The 21269-nt window shown below is 27.8% G+C and overlaps 1 protein-coding gene and 1 long non-coding RNA gene across 2 annotated transcripts; both read left to right on the top strand.

The window, feature by feature from the left end:
* The first annotated feature begins 2575 nt into the window (after positions 1–2575).
* On the top strand, positions 2576–11931 carry LOC107450727 (uncharacterized). Its single transcript, XR_001584988.4, has 4 exons — positions 2576–2676; positions 3684–3848; positions 10377–10623; positions 11776–11931. It is a non-coding gene; the product is annotated as an uncharacterized lncRNA (long non-coding RNA).
* Positions 11932–13710: 1779 nt separating this feature from the next.
* On the top strand, positions 13711–17673 carry LOC107450728 (uncharacterized). The gene is made up of 2 exons (XM_016066598.3): positions 13711–13866; positions 17176–17673. Exons 1-2 carry the CDS (start codon positions 13846–13848, stop codon positions 17521–17523), a joined length of 369 nt encoding a protein of 122 aa, XP_015922084.1. The 5' UTR covers positions 13711–13845; the 3' UTR covers positions 17524–17673.
* Positions 17674–21269: the final 3596 nt, after the last annotated feature.

Below are 21269 nucleotides of genomic sequence, written 5' to 3' on the forward strand. Positions count from 1 at the left end.
AAAGTAACGTTGCCATATATGGTACCAACATAGAGTCGACCCCAACATAGAGTCGAGTTAACATGGCTTAGATACTAGTGAAAGGTAATTGTAATTTTGTAGACACACTGCAGTATTCCTCCACCATAACTTTATCTGTGACAGAATTCGATGTACGGATACCGCTAGTTGATTCATTGCTGTTAAGTGAGAAACTGGGAGAACTGTATTAAGATCACCGTACTTTTGGGTGTTGAACGTGCGAGCTGTATTAGATTTGTATGAAATTTCCTGGAAAAGAAGTCTTAAGTACAGCAGAAACAAAATCGATTCACATATATGGTTACGATTTAACCTTATATAATATGGTCCTAAACTTATTTCCATGCTACAAAAAACTGATTTGGTACAAGTGCAGTTAACTGTCTTTCAAGATGGTTAAAGATACAAAACCTGCCCCCAAAAAATTTTTGAAGATTGAAATCGACAAATATGGTTTGAAATGAACCACATAAATATGTATGGAACAAAAACGGACAAAACTGTCGTTATTTGTAGTCGTAGAAGGCTGAACTTTAAACAAAAGCTTGTGTTGGACAAATAAATTAAAGCTGGAAAAGTTTTGCCAATTTAAATGAAAACACTAGAAGTTTGCAAATAAAAATAGTAATAACTGTTTATTCTATAAACGCAGAATGGATTGGTAACAAGTAATATATATATTATATAAAAAAAATAGGTCAATTCCTACTTAGATCAACAAAGAAATTTTTTACTTTAGTTACTTTTTATTAAATAATTAATACTATTTTTTCTCCCATATTAAACTAAAATTAATTAATTAAATTTAATTAATGAATTAATATTTGGAAAACTGTATTAACATTAAGTGTCATCTACTATAACAGGGGAGGCCAAGCTCCTTCATAGTCGAGCCATTTTTTCAAATTTGAAATTTTTCGCGAGCCGCAATTAAATGCGTATTTAAGTGGTATGCAAAAAAGGGCATTAAAAAATTTTTTTTTTACAGAAATTATATTTATTGAAAACATATAAATTAAAATACAAAATATGTGTATTGAAATTAAGTACTAAAAATTAAACACATTTATTTTACTTCTCTTGATAATTCATTAAAATTTGGTGAATAATTGGTGACCACTTAGCTGTAATTCGTTGAGATGCTGGTTAGTTAATACTGATCAGTGTTGGGATTTCACGAATTTTAAAGTGAAATAAGATGATTCACACAAGTACGTTGTTCCGAATATTGAAATAATTCGACCAGCAGCCTTTTTTAATTCAGGATACTTCGATTCTGGTACAAATTTCCTAAGTTCAGTAATCAACGTCGACTTATATTTTAATTGTAGAGCTTGATCTTCTTGCATCTCTATTAATTCTAATTCATCAGATGCTTTTTGGGTCATAATTATATTGGAAATGGAAAACTCACCTTGAATTATGTTAATTTCAAATAGATTCAGAAAAATATTAAAATATAATAGCACAAAAATGAAAAGGAAACTCGGGTACATTTATCGAGAGCCACAAATAATCCTTTAAAGAGTCGCATGTGGCTCGCGAGACACAGGTTGGCCACACCTGTACTATAAGTTTGAAAGAAAAAAAATGTTTTTGAACTAGAGTGGAGGAATAAAAAGTATTTTATTAAAGATTGAAAAAATTGAACAAGATAAAGGGAGAGTGGGAACTAATAGTAGGAATTAAAAAAAAAAAAAATACAAGTTAAGAAGTAAACGAAATATTAAAATAGTACAATTGTCCATCCAAAATGGCTCGGTAAAAAATACAAGCTAGAAAAATAAACGTAATATTAAAATAGTACTACTGTTCATATTATAAGCGCAAAATAGGTCGGAAGAAAGTGAAAGGTGTGTTTACTATCTTTTAAATTAATTTTCGGAAGTAGATTGTGTGGTGTTTCCTAACCTCCTTCCGAAGGAGGAAATTCTGGTGAATGACCTACTATAGATGTTATGTCATAGTCCTTGAAGCATTTTTTCTTTCATTTTATTCTCACCTATTTCGCAAGATAATGAAATTTTTTTCAAATTTGGGAAAGTATACATTTACATACATTTATTACGGAAAGGAGCATTTGAGCATCGATTTGTTATGATTAGTTAAATCGAAAAAAATATAATAGTATACTTCAAAGTAGCATTTGAAAAGCTTAAAAAATATCGTATTAATTATAATTTTTGAGTAGTTTTTAAAAATTTTATTCTAGTTAGAACGAGCGATTTATTGCACAACAGATCGAAAAAAAATGCTTAACTATTTTTTAATTTTTATGGAATTCTTTAAAAATAAGTTAAAACTAAATACGCACTTTTCAACTTTAAGGTATGCGGAAACAGTTGCAGGCTTGGATTTTACGGAAAAGAGAAAATTTAAGAGATTAAATTTAGAGATTATTGGCAATAAAATGATAAGCCACGTTTTCAAATGATTTAAGAAGGCATTTTTTTTGGGAAAATATCACGATTTTCATGTAAGCATTAATAAAATTTTATGTCTTGGACTGATAAACCTCCTTAAATTTACTTATTGCCTACCTCGAAGTAACAAAATAATACCTTTAGGATAAATATAGGTTATCGGTATATCGTCCTAAGTTTTCAAATCGTGGTTTTTCTAAAATAATAGTAATAAGCTCAACGGTTCTGCAAGGTAATAAGCATATTTTTCACACAACATGAATTTTTCTCTCTTCTTTGCATAAAAATAAGCTCCACGGTTCTTCAAGCTAATAAGCATATTTTTCACACAACATGAATTTTTCTCTCTTCCTTGCATAAAAATAAGCTCAACGGTTTTGCAAGTTAATAAGCAAATTTTTCACACTATTTTTCTCTCTGCTTTGCATAAAAATTTCGTAACTACAATTCTTTATGTTAGTGATAGTCAAATTAGTGATATCTTGAACAACTTTTGTAAAAATGAAATAATTTTTTCCTTTTTAATCCACTTAGGAATCACAGTTTTTAAAATTTTAATTAAATTTTAATATTATTTTTAATTTTTAGTTTTAACTTGATAGCTTATAAATATCAAAAAGGTGTCAAAACTTCGATTGGCCATAAAATGGAGATGTATTTTACTTGTAACGCTTAGGAAACATTTTTAATTTGTATTAGCATTAGGCACAGAGCTGCTGTTTTAACTTGAGCTCTCTAACTAGTTGAAAAATGGCTGAAATTCCAATTGACAATAAATTCCAATTGGTAATAAAATGGTGATAAAATTTGCTTGGGGAAAAATTTGAATATTCTAGCTAGTATGGAAATAGTTGAAATTTCGATTGTAACTTTCAACTTAGAGAGAAAACGAAAGTGACTTAATAAAGAAGTAGCAATAATAGCATGTAAAATAATGACAAAAAATATAGCTGTTTTTACGTTAGATTACATAAACAATAAATTTATTAAAAAATAAATTTCTCTTTTGAAGAATTAATTACAATAGTTCAGAAATGAGAAAATTTAAAATATTTGCGTTAAAATTTATCAGTGATGCGTCCACTGTTACCTATAATTTCTTATGACCTATTCTAGATGTATTGTAATCTAATCATAAATGCCGAGTTTCAAATTAAAGTTATTTCCGATGGTGAGTTCCGGTTTTTACTTTCTTTTGCTGATGGATGATATGTAATGTTCGCATCATTTTTCCAATAGGAAATGGAGTTCTTTGAGTGAAATCATCAGGAAGTACACCTGAAACGACGTGCGAAAAGTTTCCTTGTCCATTTAAAGTGGGACACAGAAGATGTAGCTTAGAGCTTTCACTCATTATGTAACTTGGAAGGAAGGACAATTCACCTTGGAATGAAAGGCGGCATGGTAAGTGAAAGTAAAGCTTTCCTTCTTACTTCCTTTTTTTTGCATTTATTTTTAAATACCTTTTTTTCTCATTTAAAGTGTTGTTTGTTTATAAACATTTAATTAATTTGGTATTTGCAAAGTTTTTTGTGACAATGGACATTTTGGATGATTATAAAGGATGATGTTGAATTTAGAAAAGTGAAAAAAAGGGACCCAAATGAAGAGACTACGTAAGGGACCTAAAACAGACTTACCAGAAAAATTCTGTTGTTATTTTGTCTGAAAATGAATTTCTTGAAAGAAAATCAATGTATCCGAAGTACTAATTACTTTAAAATTACAAACTTTCATAAACGCGTCTTATTGGGTCGGCAACTAAGTTTTCTCCATTTTCCTAGTTTTTTTTTTAAAAAATGGTTCCGGAGGTAAATGTTTTTAAAAAGTGGTAAAAGAAATTTTTTTTAAAGTGGTTTTCTTAAAAGTTGTTAAAAAAGTGGTTCCCATTTTTTTTTGGTTATTGGAACCTTAAGCGATTGAGTTTTGGATGATTAAGCGATTGAGCTTTGGATGATTATAAAGGATGATGTGGAATTTAGAAGAATGCTAGAAAAGTGGGACCTAAATGAAGAGACTACGTAAGGGACCTAAAACAGACCTACCAGAAAAATTCTGATGTTATTTTGTCGGAAATTGAATTTCTTGAAAGAAAATCAATGTATCCGAACCACTACTTACTTAAAAATTACATATTTTCACAAATGTGTCCTATTGGGTCGGCAACTAAGTTTTCTCCATTTTCCTAATTTTTTTTTAAAAAGTGGTTCCAGTGGTAAATGTTTTTAAAAAGTGGTAAAAGAAAATTTTTTGAAAGTGTTTTTTTTTAAAAGTTGTTAAAAAAGTGGTTCCCATTTTTTTCCAGTTATTGGAACCTTAAGCGATTGAGTTTCGTTTGGCGGAACCCCGACTTTATAAATAAAGTTTATTAGCAGGTGTGAATTTAATAACTAGCAAAAGACTGCAAATTGATTTAAAAGAAGTTATTTCCCTCTTACATCATTTAAAGTCTTAAAATTTGTTCTTATGCTGCACAGTTGAATTCGCAAGTCTTTAGTAGCTTCTAGTCTAATATTTTTTGTCTTATCTATAAGTTGAATAAAAATTTCCATTCTTTTATTTGTACTTTGTATGAAGAATAACCATTATTACTTCTAAACTATTCATTCTATTCACACGGATTTTACCTCATTTAATTCAGTTCGAAAAGTTACTCGAAAAGTTAAACTCTAGGTGAATTTAATAATTAAATTTTTAATTATCATACCAAATAATATTTTTTTTCATATTTCATATTTTGACCAATATTTAAAATAAATTTAAGAAAATGTCACTTTTTAATATACTGAACTCAAACTGAAAAATTATTTTGAATAGTAAAAGATTTGCTAATTATTAAAGTAATTAGTTACGTAATTAACTAATTTGTAAGAAATTTTAAAATTATTTTTAAAACAATCTTTTCAGTTACACCGGAGAGTACAAAGAATAATTAATAATTATCGTTTCATCAAGTTTTATATATATATATACATCGTAGAAGAATCAATTCAAAGAACGTACCTAATGCACCATTTGCGAACTGCTGGAAACCTTGGAAAGGTGAGCTAACGAGATATTTTTCGCAAACAAGACCTTGATTTAAAACTGCTTATAATTCCATCTTTAGTACAATCATTATAATGAGGAATTGTAAATTAATTAACGAAAAAAACGTAATACGAAGAAAAAGAATAACGATGGTTAACGAAAAGAGTAGCAAAATTTTATTTGACAACAGCCTTTTTTGCAGACGAATTTTTTAAAATTTTTTTTAAGATCAGAAACTAAGTATTTTATTATTATTTTAGTAATTTAGTAATAAGTTTATTTACGGTGCTAAGCTGCATGAAGGATGTAAGAAATTGTGTATCTTACAACTCAAAATTGTTTTGACTATTATTATAAAAAAAATAATAAATACTTACTAAAAGTTATTTTTTGCATGGAATCATCTTCAAATGAGCGAATTTCAGAATTGTGTGAAAATTTTTTCAATTCGTTTAAAAAGTTATACGGCGAGATGTACGCATAAAATATAATTAACACTAAGGGGTCCAAACTTTAGAGCGCTCTGTTGATCAAACAATGGGGACCATAGTTCCCAGATTTCAGCCATCCTCTATATTTGAGTCAGAAATCCGAAACTGCAAAAAAAAAAAGAAAAAAAAAAAAAGGATATGTTTATTCATTAACGGTAAAAAAAGGATGTGTTTAAGCGTACTTTCTGTGAAAGTACGTTTTGATCGCAAAGATCTGGGGGTTAGATTTAAAGTTATTCAGAACGGTTCCTTTCTTCTTTCTTTTTTTACGCATTCTTATTAGTTTACAGGTGCACAAAATAGCTGATTTGGTGATCCATATGCGTTTGAATTCCTAATTTATAGATAGTTAATTTATATAAAAATGCTAATTTGCAAGTGCATATGTGTTTAGGCAATATTAACTTTTAAGCTACTGTAAATTTTCGATGAATAAGGAGATAATAATTTGTGGCAGCTTAGAATTACATACTACAAGCAAGAAAAGTTTTCCTTTTGAGAATATTATTTTCAATACGAAATATCTTTATAAGTCACAAAGTTGTAGAAATAAAGTAATTTATATTTCATTTAATACCTCTCTGGGCCATGCGATCGCAGTAGGTTTTATTACAAAGTTTGTTTTTTGTTTTGTTTTGTTATGTTTGATAGTTAAATGCTACTCTGGCAGAACTTAATGTTTAGTTTTGTATACACTCTTATAAAATTCAATATTGAACCATAATATCTGAAGCCTTAACCACAATATCCTGTAAAAATCTTTAACATTTAATAAAATCATGCACTGAGAATACAAGTATGGTCAAAACTAGCAGAATGTGATAAATACCGTGCTTCTTTCTCTATGGGAATAACAAAATAATCCTTAATTTTTACTGAGGAGCTTTGGAAATGATTTTGATAAAATTAACAAATATATAGTGTTTTATAATGTGTGATAATATTTTGGTCGTTTTATCATGATTCCTTAGAACATTACATAAAAACCATTTAGTTGGTTGAATTTACTTTTCAGTTTTGTATTGTTTATTAAATGTGTGGTAGTAAAATCTAAAATTTTGAAAACCAAAGTTTTACCATGCAAGCGGAAAAATTACGAAATGAATGATTCAAATACAGTATATTGGGATTTTATAACCAGATATAAGTTCTTTTTTATTTTTGAAACTAAAAATATCATACTATACCCTACGCTAATTTTACTAGAATTTTATTTTCCGTGTTGTATCGTTCAATTCAAACTATATTACTGTATAAGCAAATTAAAAATTGTATAATTTACAGGTTAATAATGTTCATCATTGTATCTCTTTAAGATTGCAGCATGTTTGTATCATATCGTGATGCAACATGGCCTGAAATTTTTAACATTGTACTAAACAAAGTACATACTATACTTAATTCTGATTATATGCATGAAGATTAAAATAAATACACATAAGTGCAGTTTGTGGAAAACAAATCATAAATCTATATTCTGATATCCATTAACTGTCTATGTATACATTATTAGAAATTTTGGGGGTGAGCTGAATCATCTTACAGTTAAAATTTGCTGTACCGATATGATAACATGTATTCAACTTAACAATGTGGTGCTTAGGAAGTTGAACCAATTTTAATCTACTTTAAGACTACCATGGTTCAACATGAGTGAAATGGGGATATAGATCAGTTTAGCCACTTAGACAGGTTGCAGCAAACTTGCTCTGTATTACGGCTTGAGATATACCAATATTATGTGGGTGTTGATGAGGGTATATGCAACCGATAGTATCGTACTATATTATGTTGCGTGCAAAGACAGTTACTTAAAGTTATTGAATTTGTGAAGAGTAATGTATAAAATTGGAGATTTGAATTAATTTTTTTTCAGTCTAAGCTGTTTATTTGTCAACATTTGAAGCACGGAGAAATGAATTTTAATTGGTATTGACTCGATTTAATTAAGTAAATTTGAAAAGAAATAGAACAAACGATATCAACACCACCAGTGTTGACATTGAAAAATTCAATGGCGGCTGTAGTTGAAGGAATACATACAAATCGGTCATTAATGGTAATTATCTTTAAACGGGGTTAATTCCAGGTGAATAAAAAAAAGAAGAAAAAAAAAACGTTTTGCTATTTATCACGTGATTTCATTTTCAATGCGATTCTGTTCTTTGAACTATTTTTTTTTCGTAATTTTTCTTTTTAACGGTAGAGTAATCCTAATCAGTTTGTGTCAGTAGGTTTTGTTCTTACTGATCGCGATTGCCAAAAAACCTGCAATTTCTCGTTTAATTTGAATTACGAACGTAATTCTCATGTTTGTAAGGGCTCAGAACACTCTCACTAAGTGCTTAGTCACGCTTCGTTAATCTACCGGAAGTACTTGTCTTAATGATCAGACAAAACCTGTAAACATAAACTGACGTTTTATCATTAAAAGAAAGTAGACGCAGTTTTTTTTTTTTTACGAACAATTTGGAAGTTATTCTGTTTATAAATAAGCTAACTTAAACAATGTATAAAATATTCAAAAGATTAAAAACAATTATACAAATCTGTGTCATTTATGAAAAGAATACGATTAAAAAGGATTAGTGAAAGTAAAACTGATTAGACACGTCTTACTGTTATATTTTTGTTTTATTTTTTAATTGCGATTACAATTATTATATTGAAATATAATATGTATCTATATAATGGGATATAGTTCTAGTTTTTATTTCAACGTTCAATTAATTTCTCTTACTTTGTTACATTGCAAGTAGCTCCTGTAAATTAAGGCTAGTACTTTAAATTAAACTTCTGAAGAAAAAAAAAGTAATTCTTTTTATTTAATGTCATTTTAATTGTAATGAACAAACTACTGCATTTAATAATTACAACAATATGATTGATAATTGTAATTCTTCCTTTTTGTGTTTACGCATAGTTGGATTGCAAAAAATAATAATAATTCGTAAATAATTAAAAAAATAATTAGGATTATTGAAGGCCATATATCATATGCCGCAATTACAGCCGTTAATATTTATTTTGAATCCTTTTAATAAATGAAGTTAAAAAGAACGCTATGTTAGTGGATGAGCGAGAAGAAGCACGTGTTTCTGATCTAAGAGCAATCGTTATTGAGTTCAAAAAGTGCGAAAATAAGATTAAAATAACCAAAAATCAGTTCATTTGTCTGGTGGAATTGAAGTCTACTCATCTGTCTCACACAAATAAGTTGGTTTTAGATTATTCTAATCCCTGTTTAACTTTTAACTTTTTTTTTACATCGATTGTGTTTAGTTAGAGTTTCTAAACATTTTTAAATTTATATTTCTGATTTATGAAACATTAATTTTCTATCTCTAATGTTCATAATTTTTAGACTTGAAAAGGGTTCTAAGCATTCAGGTATTAAGGGCAATCATAACCCATCGTAGTGGTGTATTTAGAATCTAAATTTATGGTCTTTAGTTGTCACTGTCTGCATTATAATTCAGATTCAAGAAACTTATTCATCATATATCGATTTGCTATTCACAAGTTATACTGATTGCAGATTCGAATTCATGAAAACTACTTCGTATTAACGTAATTTATGAGTCATAAATGATCAAAATTATTGCTGATAATAAAGAATCATGATACAGGCTAATTCTTAAAAAAAAATTAATTGGCAAGCAATTTTTCTAGATAAGTTTGTTTGAAAATTTGAAGGAGTGTATTTCTTTCCCTCTGTATTTGTATTCCTGCTTGCAAAATCAGGAGCTAGTTCGTATGAATATTAATTATCTTAAGACTTCGAATAAGCTGTGATAACTCAAAAAAAAAAAAAAAAGCTAATAGCTACATCAGCAAAGAGTGATGAATTTTGCCAAAGCAAACATATTTTATCATGCTAGGTATTCAGAGTGAGTTTTAAAGGCTTGTCCATTGCTAGTTTTTCTTTTAATTTGTAACACTATGACTTAAGTTACTACTTTGTTTACTACTTTGTTAGGTTTTCAGGAACTAATATTATAATTATTTGCAGAACGGGATTTGTTTAGAATTGGTTTCATATGAAAGAATGCTTGGATGTAATACTTTACAACAATATTCTCACATGGTCCAGTAATATTAGACTTCTTCTTCAGAAAATTATTACCAAAGATTTTTTTTGATAAAAAGCTTTGTTATGTTATTATAAATGATGAAATACTTGTGGGAAATATGGGCGATTTGAAGGAAAGCGTTAAAAACTGAGCAAGAAAACAATGAGTAAAGCTATTAGTTATTCTTAGTCTTAGTCTATAAGTTCTCTTACCTTTACAGACGTGACAATTATTTGTAAGTGAATTTGAGAATTTGAATTAGTAAAATTTTTCACAGAGCATTTTACTTGTTATTTTTTTATGTTTGTTAATGTTGTTATTTTTAAAAAAAATTTCAGTTGAAGTGAAAACCAAAAGGAATCAACATGTCATCTCTATGTTTAATTGCAATGGTGACGGATAGTCACCTGCTCCCATGGCCACACTCTATGTTTTCTGCGCATCACCTCACGTTCTCAACATGGACAGCGACAATAGTCACCGTTCTCTTGATGATTACTTTTTTTGCCCAAAGCACTGCCGTAGTACTCATGGCTGATCCATCCATCAATTTAAGACATTTGCTCTGGGGAGGTGAAATCAGAGGTACTCTTAAAACAAATTTATGATTTTTTTTTGTCTGATAAATGTGCAGAGCTTAAAAAAGTAAACATTTTTATAACTTTTGATATATGGTCAAAGTTTCGCTTCAGTGTTCGCTTTTGATAAAGTTCTTTCAGTGTTTCAAGACATATATGGGTATCTTCAGAAAAATTTGACGCTCTCATTTTAACATGAAATCAGTTTTAAAAGAATCGTGCTTCTTGAAAAACTTTAAAAAAATTTGCAAAGTGTCTTCTTTATTATTTCTTTAACATGTGCGATGGAAATATCGTGTTTTGGACAAAATAAAACTATTTTTAAGATATTCTTTCAGTTTGCAGACTTATATGGGATGTATTATACGGATATAGTGTTTTAAGACTTATAAGGATTATAGGGGTTATAAGACTTATATCTTCAGAAAATTTGGCGAGCACATTTTAACATGAAAGCAGTTTTAAACGAATCGCGCTTTTCAAAAAATTAAAAAACAAAAATTAAAAAGTGCTCTCTTTATTATTTCTTTAATATTTACTCTGAAAATATCGTGTGTTTTGGACAAATTAAAACTATTTTAAAAGTAGTCTTTCAGTGTTTTAAGACATATATGGGAATCTTCAGAAAATTTGACGCTCACATTTTAAAATGAAACCAGGTTTAAAAGAATCGCGCTTTTCAAAACATTAAGAAAAAATATTTACGCCAGGAAAAAAGTACCATGCCCATGTTTTTATCTTAAGAAAGAATAAAAAAAAAAGAACAACTTTTAAATTATACTAAATAAACTGATTTTATATAAATTGAAATTAGGAAAGAAAAACCGGTATTCATTCCAGTGGAAAGTATTAAATGAGTCACGCTATTATATCACATGATGATTTAAACGCTCCGCGCAAAAGTCGATATTTTCTTATTTTTCCCGATCAGGTTTATAAGCCTACAAAAAATGAAACATTTTTCTAAAGAAAGAAGAAGAAAAACCCCTCGAAGAAAACATAACGTTGAAAAAATTAAATTGTTGACTTTTTTATTATATATTGTATCTATGTTATTCATTAAAGGTAAAGTTATACAAAATATGCAAGCAACAATTTATTTATTCTTATAAATTTTCTACTACTGCTTACTTATTATAACCTCCAAATATGATTTTAGGTTCTAGATCAGCAGCTCCACGTTCCTCTTTGATACAAGAATGAAGCATATATGTATTTGTTCCTTTGTCATTGTAATTAATCATTCTTCTTTTATTAATTTGTTTTTATAATAACAATGTCATATAGTTCTAATAAACATTTTTAGTTTACGTAATAAGATTTCTCTAATAACTAATAATGCATTTTAAACACTCAGGTAATTAAAGTCATATGTATGACTTTGAACGTTTACAAAAGAAGATTTTATACTTGTACAGTGCATGTGTTCGTATAAATCATCATATGTTTTTTCTTATTATTAATATTCAAAATAATTATTCACAGTTGATTAAGATGATTAATTTTTAGTGAATTTATGAATTATGATGAATTTTTAATAAATAAAAAACGACGTCGAGAAAATTCGTTCAAATTTTAATGATAAGGGGAATCTTTCTTTAAAAACTAAATATTTTTAAAATTGAAAAAAAAAAATTGCAGCTCAGTGTATTTTTTAAAATAAATAATAACCAAAAATTAATTAAATAAAAAAAACAAAACAAAGAGATAGAAGCATTCGGTTTGTTATGTTTTGCTTAGGAAACGAGATGATTTATTTTCATTAAGCTTCAAAATTTGCCACAAAGTTCGTCATCGGATGGAGCTGCTATCTGAAAATCTACCATTATGCTATTTGTGGCTAATTATCTGATATTCGTCAATGGACCAAATTAAGAAATGCCTGTGTAAATATTTTACCTGGAATGGTCAGGCATATAGTTAAAAATATTATCATGTGGATTTACAACAGTCAGTGACTCCATCTGTTGGCATTTTGTTTAATTAATTTCTAATTTTGGCAAAAATTGTATCTGGTCTCGTTAGCGGAACGTAGATTAAGTTACATTTCGATCTCTTTTCGTTTTTTTGGGTCATTTTTAAGTTAGGTCACTATTGGGACACCTGGCATTTCCTTTTAAGAATGTAGCATGCAATCTAAAGCATATTTGTAATTAACTTTTCCTTTAAAGGGTTTTCTTACTGAAAACAAATTCCTTCATGTTATCTCTAGAGAAGTATATTAAAAAAGTTTCATTTTTGTTTTTTACTTTTATTAATTAATATTTCGAAATATTTTTTGTTTCATTTCATTCATTGAGCGTACTTACCAAATATTTGCTTATATGTATTTTTTTTTTGGTTTATTGAATAATTTACACTGAAAAAAAGTATGGTCAGAGCTACCAGAGTATGGTAAATTTTACCATATTTTTTGCTCCATGAGAACACCAAATAGCTCGGTAATTTTTACCGAAGCACTTTGGTAGTGATTTTGATAAAATTAACAATAATATACGCTTTTATAATGTGTGATTAAGTATGGTAGATGTAAAATTTGGTAATTTTATCAGGATACCTTAGATCATGGTATAAAAAAGATTTATTCGGTAAGATTTACTTTTTAGTTTTGCATTTTTTACTAAATGTTTGGTAATAAGAACCATTTTTGAAAACCAGAATTTCCGGTGAACTGTAACCATATGTATGAAAAAATTGAACGGTTTAAATAATAATGCATGTTTTGGTTTTTAATACCAGAATCATAGTTCTTTTCTTCATTACCAGAGATTTCATTACCGCTTAGTATGGCAATTTTACATAATTTTTTCCTTTGTGTAAAAACAAATCGACGTTTAACACCTACAGCAAAATACACTGCAATATCAAAAAGGTACTTAAATTTCAATTTGAGTTTCTTGGAAAACTCAGTTTCACTTTTTTAATTTAGGTTCACTTTTCTTTGATACTAGTTTTCTAAAGTGGTTTATTAATTATCGATAATGACTCACTGATACAGTAAGATGGTCAACTAACGAACCATTTTTCTTAGAACGGAGTCAAGAACCGAACAAAAATAATTAAAGTTTTTCTCAATATTGTTTCTAACAACAGAGGCAATTCTTGGGATGTGGGCAACAAATGTGATAAGTTAAAGAATCAAGAAAAAAAATTCCATTCAAATAAAACTCTGGGTAACTTCAAATGAGCACATTGTTCTTTTCCAAACCACAACAAGTTGATTTCGAAAATGATGAAAACACGCTTATTGGTAAGTTATTTTATGATTCTTTGAAATATTGCTTTAATCTTTTAATAATTCAATTCTTTTAATAATAATTTTTACTTACTTTAATATGCTTAGAACTATAATTTTGAAATTATTTTATGAAAGATAAAACAGTAAAACCGATAATCATATCTTCTTAACTTTGTCCCGCAGTAAAAATTTATAAGAGAAATAAACTAGCTAAATTCTTTTACTTATATTTTTCTTAAGGCTACAGTGGACCTTCAAAAAAAAATTTTTTTTTATCTTTAAAAGTGAATTTTTTTCTTCTTCCAACATGTATCTTAGCTAACTAATTATATTCTGAAAGTTTAGAAAAAAAATTTCCAGCCATTTTTGAAAAATTCAATTTTTTTAAAAAAAATTTAATAATTTTTAAAATGCTCCCAACGGCTTTTATTTTGAATTTTTTAATTTCTGTTTTTAGTTTTGACTTTAATAGATATATCTTAACAGAAGTTCGGATGAGGAGCAACAGTACACAAATTAGAATTATAAATATAGAACAAAATAAATTTTAAAATTAAATTTTCTCTAAAACAATAGATTTCGTGATAAATAAATACCTATAACTTATTTGCTATTTATGATAATTCAGAAATGCATCCTAACATTTATTCTAACATATCTAGTAAATGTCATAAGTAAAAATCAAGGCAATTAGATGAAAACCGAGCTCCCTGGAACGTTTTGAAAAATTGAATATTTACAAAATTTTCATTTTGAGAAAAACAGATTTTTGTAAATGACAATTGAAATTTTGTCACTATGATGAGTTTTTGTTTATTATCAAGCAATTCGCACATAATCAATTGCTTAGAACAACAAAAATAACATAAAATAGTAAATAAAAGTGAAATTGTCATTTACAAAAATCTGTTTTTCTCAAAATGAAAATTTTGTAAATATTCAATTTTTCAAAACGTTCCAGGGAGCTCGGTTTTCATCTAATTGCCTTGATTTTTACTTATGACATTTACTAGATATGTTAGAATAAATGTTAGGATGCATTTCTGAATTATCATAAATAGCAAATAAGTTATAGGTATTTATTTATCACGAAATCTATTGTTTTAGAGAAAATTTAATTTTAAAATTTATTTTGTTCTATATTTATAATTCTAATTTGTGTACTGTTGCTCCTCATCCGAACTTCTGTTAAGATATATCTATTAAAGTCAAAACTAAAAACAGAAATTAAAAAATTCAAAATAAAAGCCGTTGGGAGCATTTTAAAAATTATTAAATTTTTTTTAAAAAAATTGAATTTTTCAAAAATGGCTGGAAATTTTTTTTCTAAACTTTCAGAATATAATTAGTTAGCTAAGATACATGTTGGAAGAAGAAAAAAATTCACTTTTAAAGATAAAAAAAAATTTTTTTTTGAAGGTCCACTGTAGCCTTAAAAATTCATAAAATTCTATATTTCACATATTACCTCCAATAAGTTTAGCAATACATTTTATTTATTTAGCGTACCTATGATGATTAGAAATATGATTTTAAACATATTTTTAGAAAAAGCAAGACTGCAAAAATGATAAATATCTTTACAACTTCGACGTACTTTAAAATTCGAAAAGTGTTATGAATTGTTTGTTTGTTTTTGTCAGGTACACAAAACAAAAATATATCATGGCTACAATAAACTCCCTAAGCAAATAATGAATCTAAGTTAAGTAAAAGACACGGAACAGAAAGTATTATATTTTAACAAATTCGATGTGTGGTACGGCACTGTATATAATTAACTTCATGTTAATTAGCGACAAGTTAATTAACATTCTAACTTGGGCGGAGAAACTTAGCTCAACTTTAACACCCCAGTTTGCATATAACCGATCAGCTGGTGCTGGCGACATAGGTTATATGTATGGGTATCCGTAGTCTTCTTCTTCTTGAAGTGTAAATAACCAATTATAAATGAAATAAGCTGGAAAAATTCTGTATCATACATACGGACGAACATGCCTTCAATGATTTTTTCTGATGGAACAGACCTGAATTGGAGTTAAATGGCGAGGAAAACCATGAAACACTCCCTCGGTTACCTCGAATCCATGATCCGTTTACTAGTAATGATATCTTACGTCTGCACTGTTTTCTTTGCGAACCGACTAGCCATCGCTAGGATTTGAACCTGGGGCATCTCATTGGGATTATGTATTATATATCTTCAAACATCCTTAAACATTCATTAGCATAAAGTTAACGATAGACCCATTAAATTACGCTCTTGTACGCAAAAATTCGATCCCAAATTTTGTTTTGTGTTTTGTTTAATTGCATTTACAAGCAGTCGATATGTTCGTACAATTCTATATTTTTAACACTTTTTATAATATATAAAGTACAGTAGGGAACCGATTATCCGGAACGATCGGGACCATCGCTATTCCGGATAACTGATTTTTCCGGTTTTCTGAATCGATAAAAAAAGCCGTTTTCTTACTGTTAAACCCAACTAAAAAAAGTAAAAATAGTTGGAAATAATCTTAAAAAGAAGAAAAAACGATGAAGTAATACACTAATGATTATTTCCAAAATGAAGGTAAGGTAAACATCTTTCAAAAAAGAAAGAAAAATCCTGAAATCTTATGAGGAAAAAAAATTTTTTTTTTTAAAAATGGTGGGGAAATTTATCGAATTTCGTTCCGGTTTTTTGGTTTTCCGGTTTTCTGATTTCCGGATAACGGGTTCCGTACTGTACTTAATACGTACAATACGCAAAAAAAATGGACCACCCTGAATAATTTTTGATAAGTTTTACTTTTAGTTAGTTTTACTTTTGTTAGTTTTATTTTTTGCCTATTTCACCATATCTCGATAACTTTACATGCAAATTGAAAAAAATTTTGTCCACAATTATGAGATTCGTTTATCATTAATAATTCCATGTAAATGTAACTTTTAGAAAATATTTTTAATTTTTTGTGATTTTATTTAATAATAGTCGAAAATTTTTGATAACTGTAAGGTATACAATTTTTACATCGTTTTAAACAATGTGATTTTAAATAACAAAATGCAAAAATTGAGAGAAATCGGACGAATCCAGAGAAATCAAATTTTAAAAATAAAACTTTTTAAAATTTTTTGTGTCAGACAAAATAGTGTCTGTACTAATTAATTAGCATATTTGAGGTCACCCACTGCGAACCATTAACATTGAGTCCTAGAACGTGAAGATCCGGTCATTAGTTTAAAAGTAATTCGGGGGTGGTTCGTTTTGTATTTTGCGCAATGCACATAATATACTGAACATCTTTTTTTCTTTAAATTTTACAATAGATGATGCTCTGCTTTTCACTGCTTTTCGTAAGAAGTCATGGGGAAGTCGATGAATTCGACAAAGGCACCCATGGAGGTCATGGTGTTAAATCCCATGGTACCTCTGGCGGTGACCATGGAGGAGCTGGATACGGTGGTCAGAAAGGTGGTGCCGTTTCCTCTGGATATGATAGAGGTTTCAGTTATGGAAAAGGACATGATACGGGAAAAACTGTGAAAATAGAGGATGAAAATTATGGTGGTAAAGGATATGGTGATAAGGAATTTAGGAACTTTGACCTAGGTGGATTAGGTTATGGAGGATTAGGAGTAGGAGGTTTCCGAGTTCCTTTCTTTTTTCTTGGATAAATGTCTTGTGAATTCTAAAAATCTTTATTGATTTTATTTCTAATAATGCTATTTTTCATCTGTATTCATGTTTGCTTAGAACAAATGTATACAAGTTGTACAATAAGTAGAGTTTTGATTTTATTAAAGATTTAATTGCTTTGAATTTTATTATAATTGCTGCATTTATATTTTTATATTTATTCTATATGTATATATAATTTTTTTTAGAAAATTTTTATTTGCGTTTATTTGGATGATTAAACATATAAAACATGTAAGTTCCATAAAACATATAAGTTCCATAACAAGAATTTAAATTATTTGTTTTTAACCTTTTTTTTCAATTTTTTTTTGTGATATTAAGAAAACAAGATTCTTTTAACCCTTTGAAGCAAATAGGACACCGATGTCTCCTTTAGACCTCCTTTTTTGACATTATAAATGCAAGCAAAAATATATTTCGGTATTTTTTAATCATAAAAGACAATTTAACAATCACTAAAGAAACTTGTTTATTTATCGGAATTATATTTGAACTAAAATATAAATTTAGAAAAAAATTTATTTAAAAAATTGTATTTTTCATTCATATTTACAAATATATCAAAAATTGATTTAGTAAATAAAAGAAATTTCAATTATATATAATTGTTTCTCTTAGATCTAAATAACTGCAAATAAGTATAAATTTTAAAAAAATTATTGCCTGGTAAAGAGTCTTGTTTAGAGGATTTTACTTTTAACGCGAGAAAGATCCCGGTGCATCATGCTGTATTTCATAACCATAAATTATTAGAATGCTAAATGTAATATTGTCATTTATTTTGACCTAAATTTATGCAAAATAATGGAAAAAGTATGAAAATATCTGTTTGATAAAAATTTTGCCTCAAAAGGTTAATACAGCTTGAGATTTTATTCGAACCATTAACATGAATCAAACTATAAAGAAAGTCTATACACAAATCAGCAGAAAAAATATCTCAAAAATTGCAAGAGTTTTTATAGATAAAAAAAAAATATATTTAACCACATGCTTATGCATAAACTTTACATTGCTGTCCAGAAACTATCTGATGATCTTGTCAGGTATATTTTTCGATGAGATTTTTTGGCAAAATTGTATGAAATCAAACGACGAACGATTAGACTAATAGTTTAGAAGTTAAAAGGGTTTGTTCAAAATAAGTGCAGTTCAAAGGTAGTACATTTTGCTATAAAAGAAAAGAAAGAAAGAAAATCAACTTTTGAAGTATTAACTGTTTTCATTCGTGTTTCGCCTCCTTCGATTAAAAGAGAAAAAATACATATTGAATGAATTGTTTGTGTAGCAATATAAAATGTATAAATAAGTTCAAATACAAAATCGTACTTTTTGTATATAAGACAGTTATACTTATAAACTGTTATCTCAAAATTGGTCTTATTAAATTTTTCGTGAAAAATTTTATCCGAAAATATACCTCACATGTTCGGATAGTTCCTGGATAGCCATGTAAAGTTAAATAAACACTTAATAAACATACTTAAATAAATGTCAAAAGTTGTACTTTTTAACACAATGCTAGTAGAACTTTTAATAAAATTTTTCCCTTGACTTTTGTATAGCCTCATTCTATTGAACATAAAAAAATACATAGAAACGATGCCTCATTTTTTTATGTACGTTTATAGGTATAAGTGCAAATTTGTACTTCTTGTACATAAAACACTTATAACTTCTAAGTTACTAGTGTCTCTGTCTCGATGTTGGTTTCATTCAATTCAGGAAGAAAATATACATTGGAAAATGTGCCTTACTCACTTGTATAGAATAGATAAAATTTCGTCCTTCAATCATCCCTACTTTCCACAAAAAGAGGATAGCACAGGGGAGAGTAGGATGATTTCTAAGTATAATTTATAGTAATATAACAGAGCTTCTTATTAAAAAATATCTTGGGTATTAATTTTTGGAAGAAAAAGGTGAATTTTACTGGGTTGTTTATGGATACTGTAGTAAAGTATGACATCCACATGCACTCTTTCATATGAAGCCAATTCTAAACAAATCACGTACTGCAAATAAAAAAGAAAATGCGATTTTCCAGATTTCAAGTAATCATACTTCGCTTACGAAACTAAGCAAATTTGGGAAGAAAATATGTAATAACTATTTTGCGTGAACTCTTAAAGAAAATGCACACATAGCATGCTGTATCGAGTAATGTTAAGGAAGCAGTATTAGTGACCAAATTTTCGTCTTTAGGATTAAATTAAATTTTTTTTTTTTAAAAGGTTATATAAATATTTTTTATTCTCGAAAAATAGGACAAATATTTTTTACATAGAATATTAATTCCAAGCAAATATGAGTTACAACAAAAAAGATTCTACAAAAAAATTTAGAATAAACTCGTAAACTCCCCACTAGAGAATATCGAACAATGAGATTCAATTTACGGAATTGGAAAAGAAAATTCAAAATAGCAATTTCCTGTAATAACCCAAAAGAAAGAAGTAATATATTGCATTTTATACTTTAGTCAAGAAATATTTTTTAAACAACGGTGTTAGCGCCATTTTTGCTGCGAATTTTGCGTGTTTTAAACGGAAATAATTTATGGCAAACATTTTTACACAAATAGTTAGTTTCAAACGAATTCTGAATTGCAAAAAAATTATAGCAAATTCATGAACTCTAAACTGGAGATCATCACACAATTGAGAGTCAATCTACAGAATTAGAAAAGAAAATGTAAAATAACAATTTACGGTAACAACCAAAAAAGGAAATAATATATTGCATTTTATACTTTAGTCAAGAAATATTTTGTAAATAGCGATATTAGTTTTATTTTTGCTGCTCATTTTACGTGTTTTAAACAGAATAAATATTTTGAAAGAATTTTTGTTTTGTATCCGTGGTGCAAACAACTATCAAAAGAAATCAAATTTCCAGCTAGAGAGGATTTGAGACTTTTTGCATCAAATAATCAGGCGCTATTTACAAAATTCAGCATACTGGAAAAGAAAATGAAGCACAGCAATTTTACGTAATAGCCGTAAAAATTGACAAAAACATAACATTTCACAACTTAAAGAAATTTATTGTATATAATATTACACATTTCATAAGTAAAAGTTCTGTGCTATCTATGCTGCAGATTTCACGTTGTTTCGGACTAAAAAAAATTTTAAAAAATGCTATACAAATATTCTTAACATATATGGCTATTTTCAGAAAATATGACAACTATGAAACGATATAATATAAGAAACAAGTTTCAAACAAAGTATAAAAAATTATAAAAATGCATTAAACAGAGAATATCAAATACTCAGAATAAATCAAGTCTCAAATTTGAAAAGAAAATGTTAAAGATCAATTTCCCGTAATAATCCTGAAATCAATATAACACTTCAAATCTTAGTTCTATTCATATTTTAATATCTTAAAATACATCAGTATATGGTATTTTTATAATTATCTTTTATAAAGATCTCTGATAGAGCAATTTTAATAAATTCGAATATTGTGGGTACATTTTTTTTATTTCAGGAGAATAAGAAATTGTTTTATACAAAGATACAATTTCTAAAATATTAATTTTAGCAATAAAAATGTTATTTCTCCATTCGCTCCTCGCATCTTACGTATAAAAGGTAGAAAATGAATTTTTTATATCAATAAAATGATCTTAATGCTACTTTTCTTCGATTTAATTGTCTTGTTTTTGTTAACTCTGTTTTAATAATGTCCTATGTTTCTTTACTTAAAAGGT

This window comes from Parasteatoda tepidariorum, chromosome 6 (genome assembly GCF_043381705.1).
Source record: "Parasteatoda tepidariorum isolate YZ-2023 chromosome 6, CAS_Ptep_4.0, whole genome shotgun sequence".
In the NCBI taxonomy this organism is placed as follows: Eukaryota; Metazoa; Arthropoda; class Arachnida; order Araneae; family Theridiidae; genus Parasteatoda; species Parasteatoda tepidariorum.

What these genes read in the sequence shown, in the direction of transcription:
- LOC107450728 (XM_016066598.3), top strand. Translation starts at nt 13,846, where the DNA reads ATGATGAAAACACGCTTATTG. An exon ending in TGATGAAAACACGCTTATTG is followed by an intron (nt 13,867 to 17,175) that starts GTAAGTTATTTT and finishes ATTTTACAATAG; the next exon opens with ATGATGCTCTGCTTTTCACT.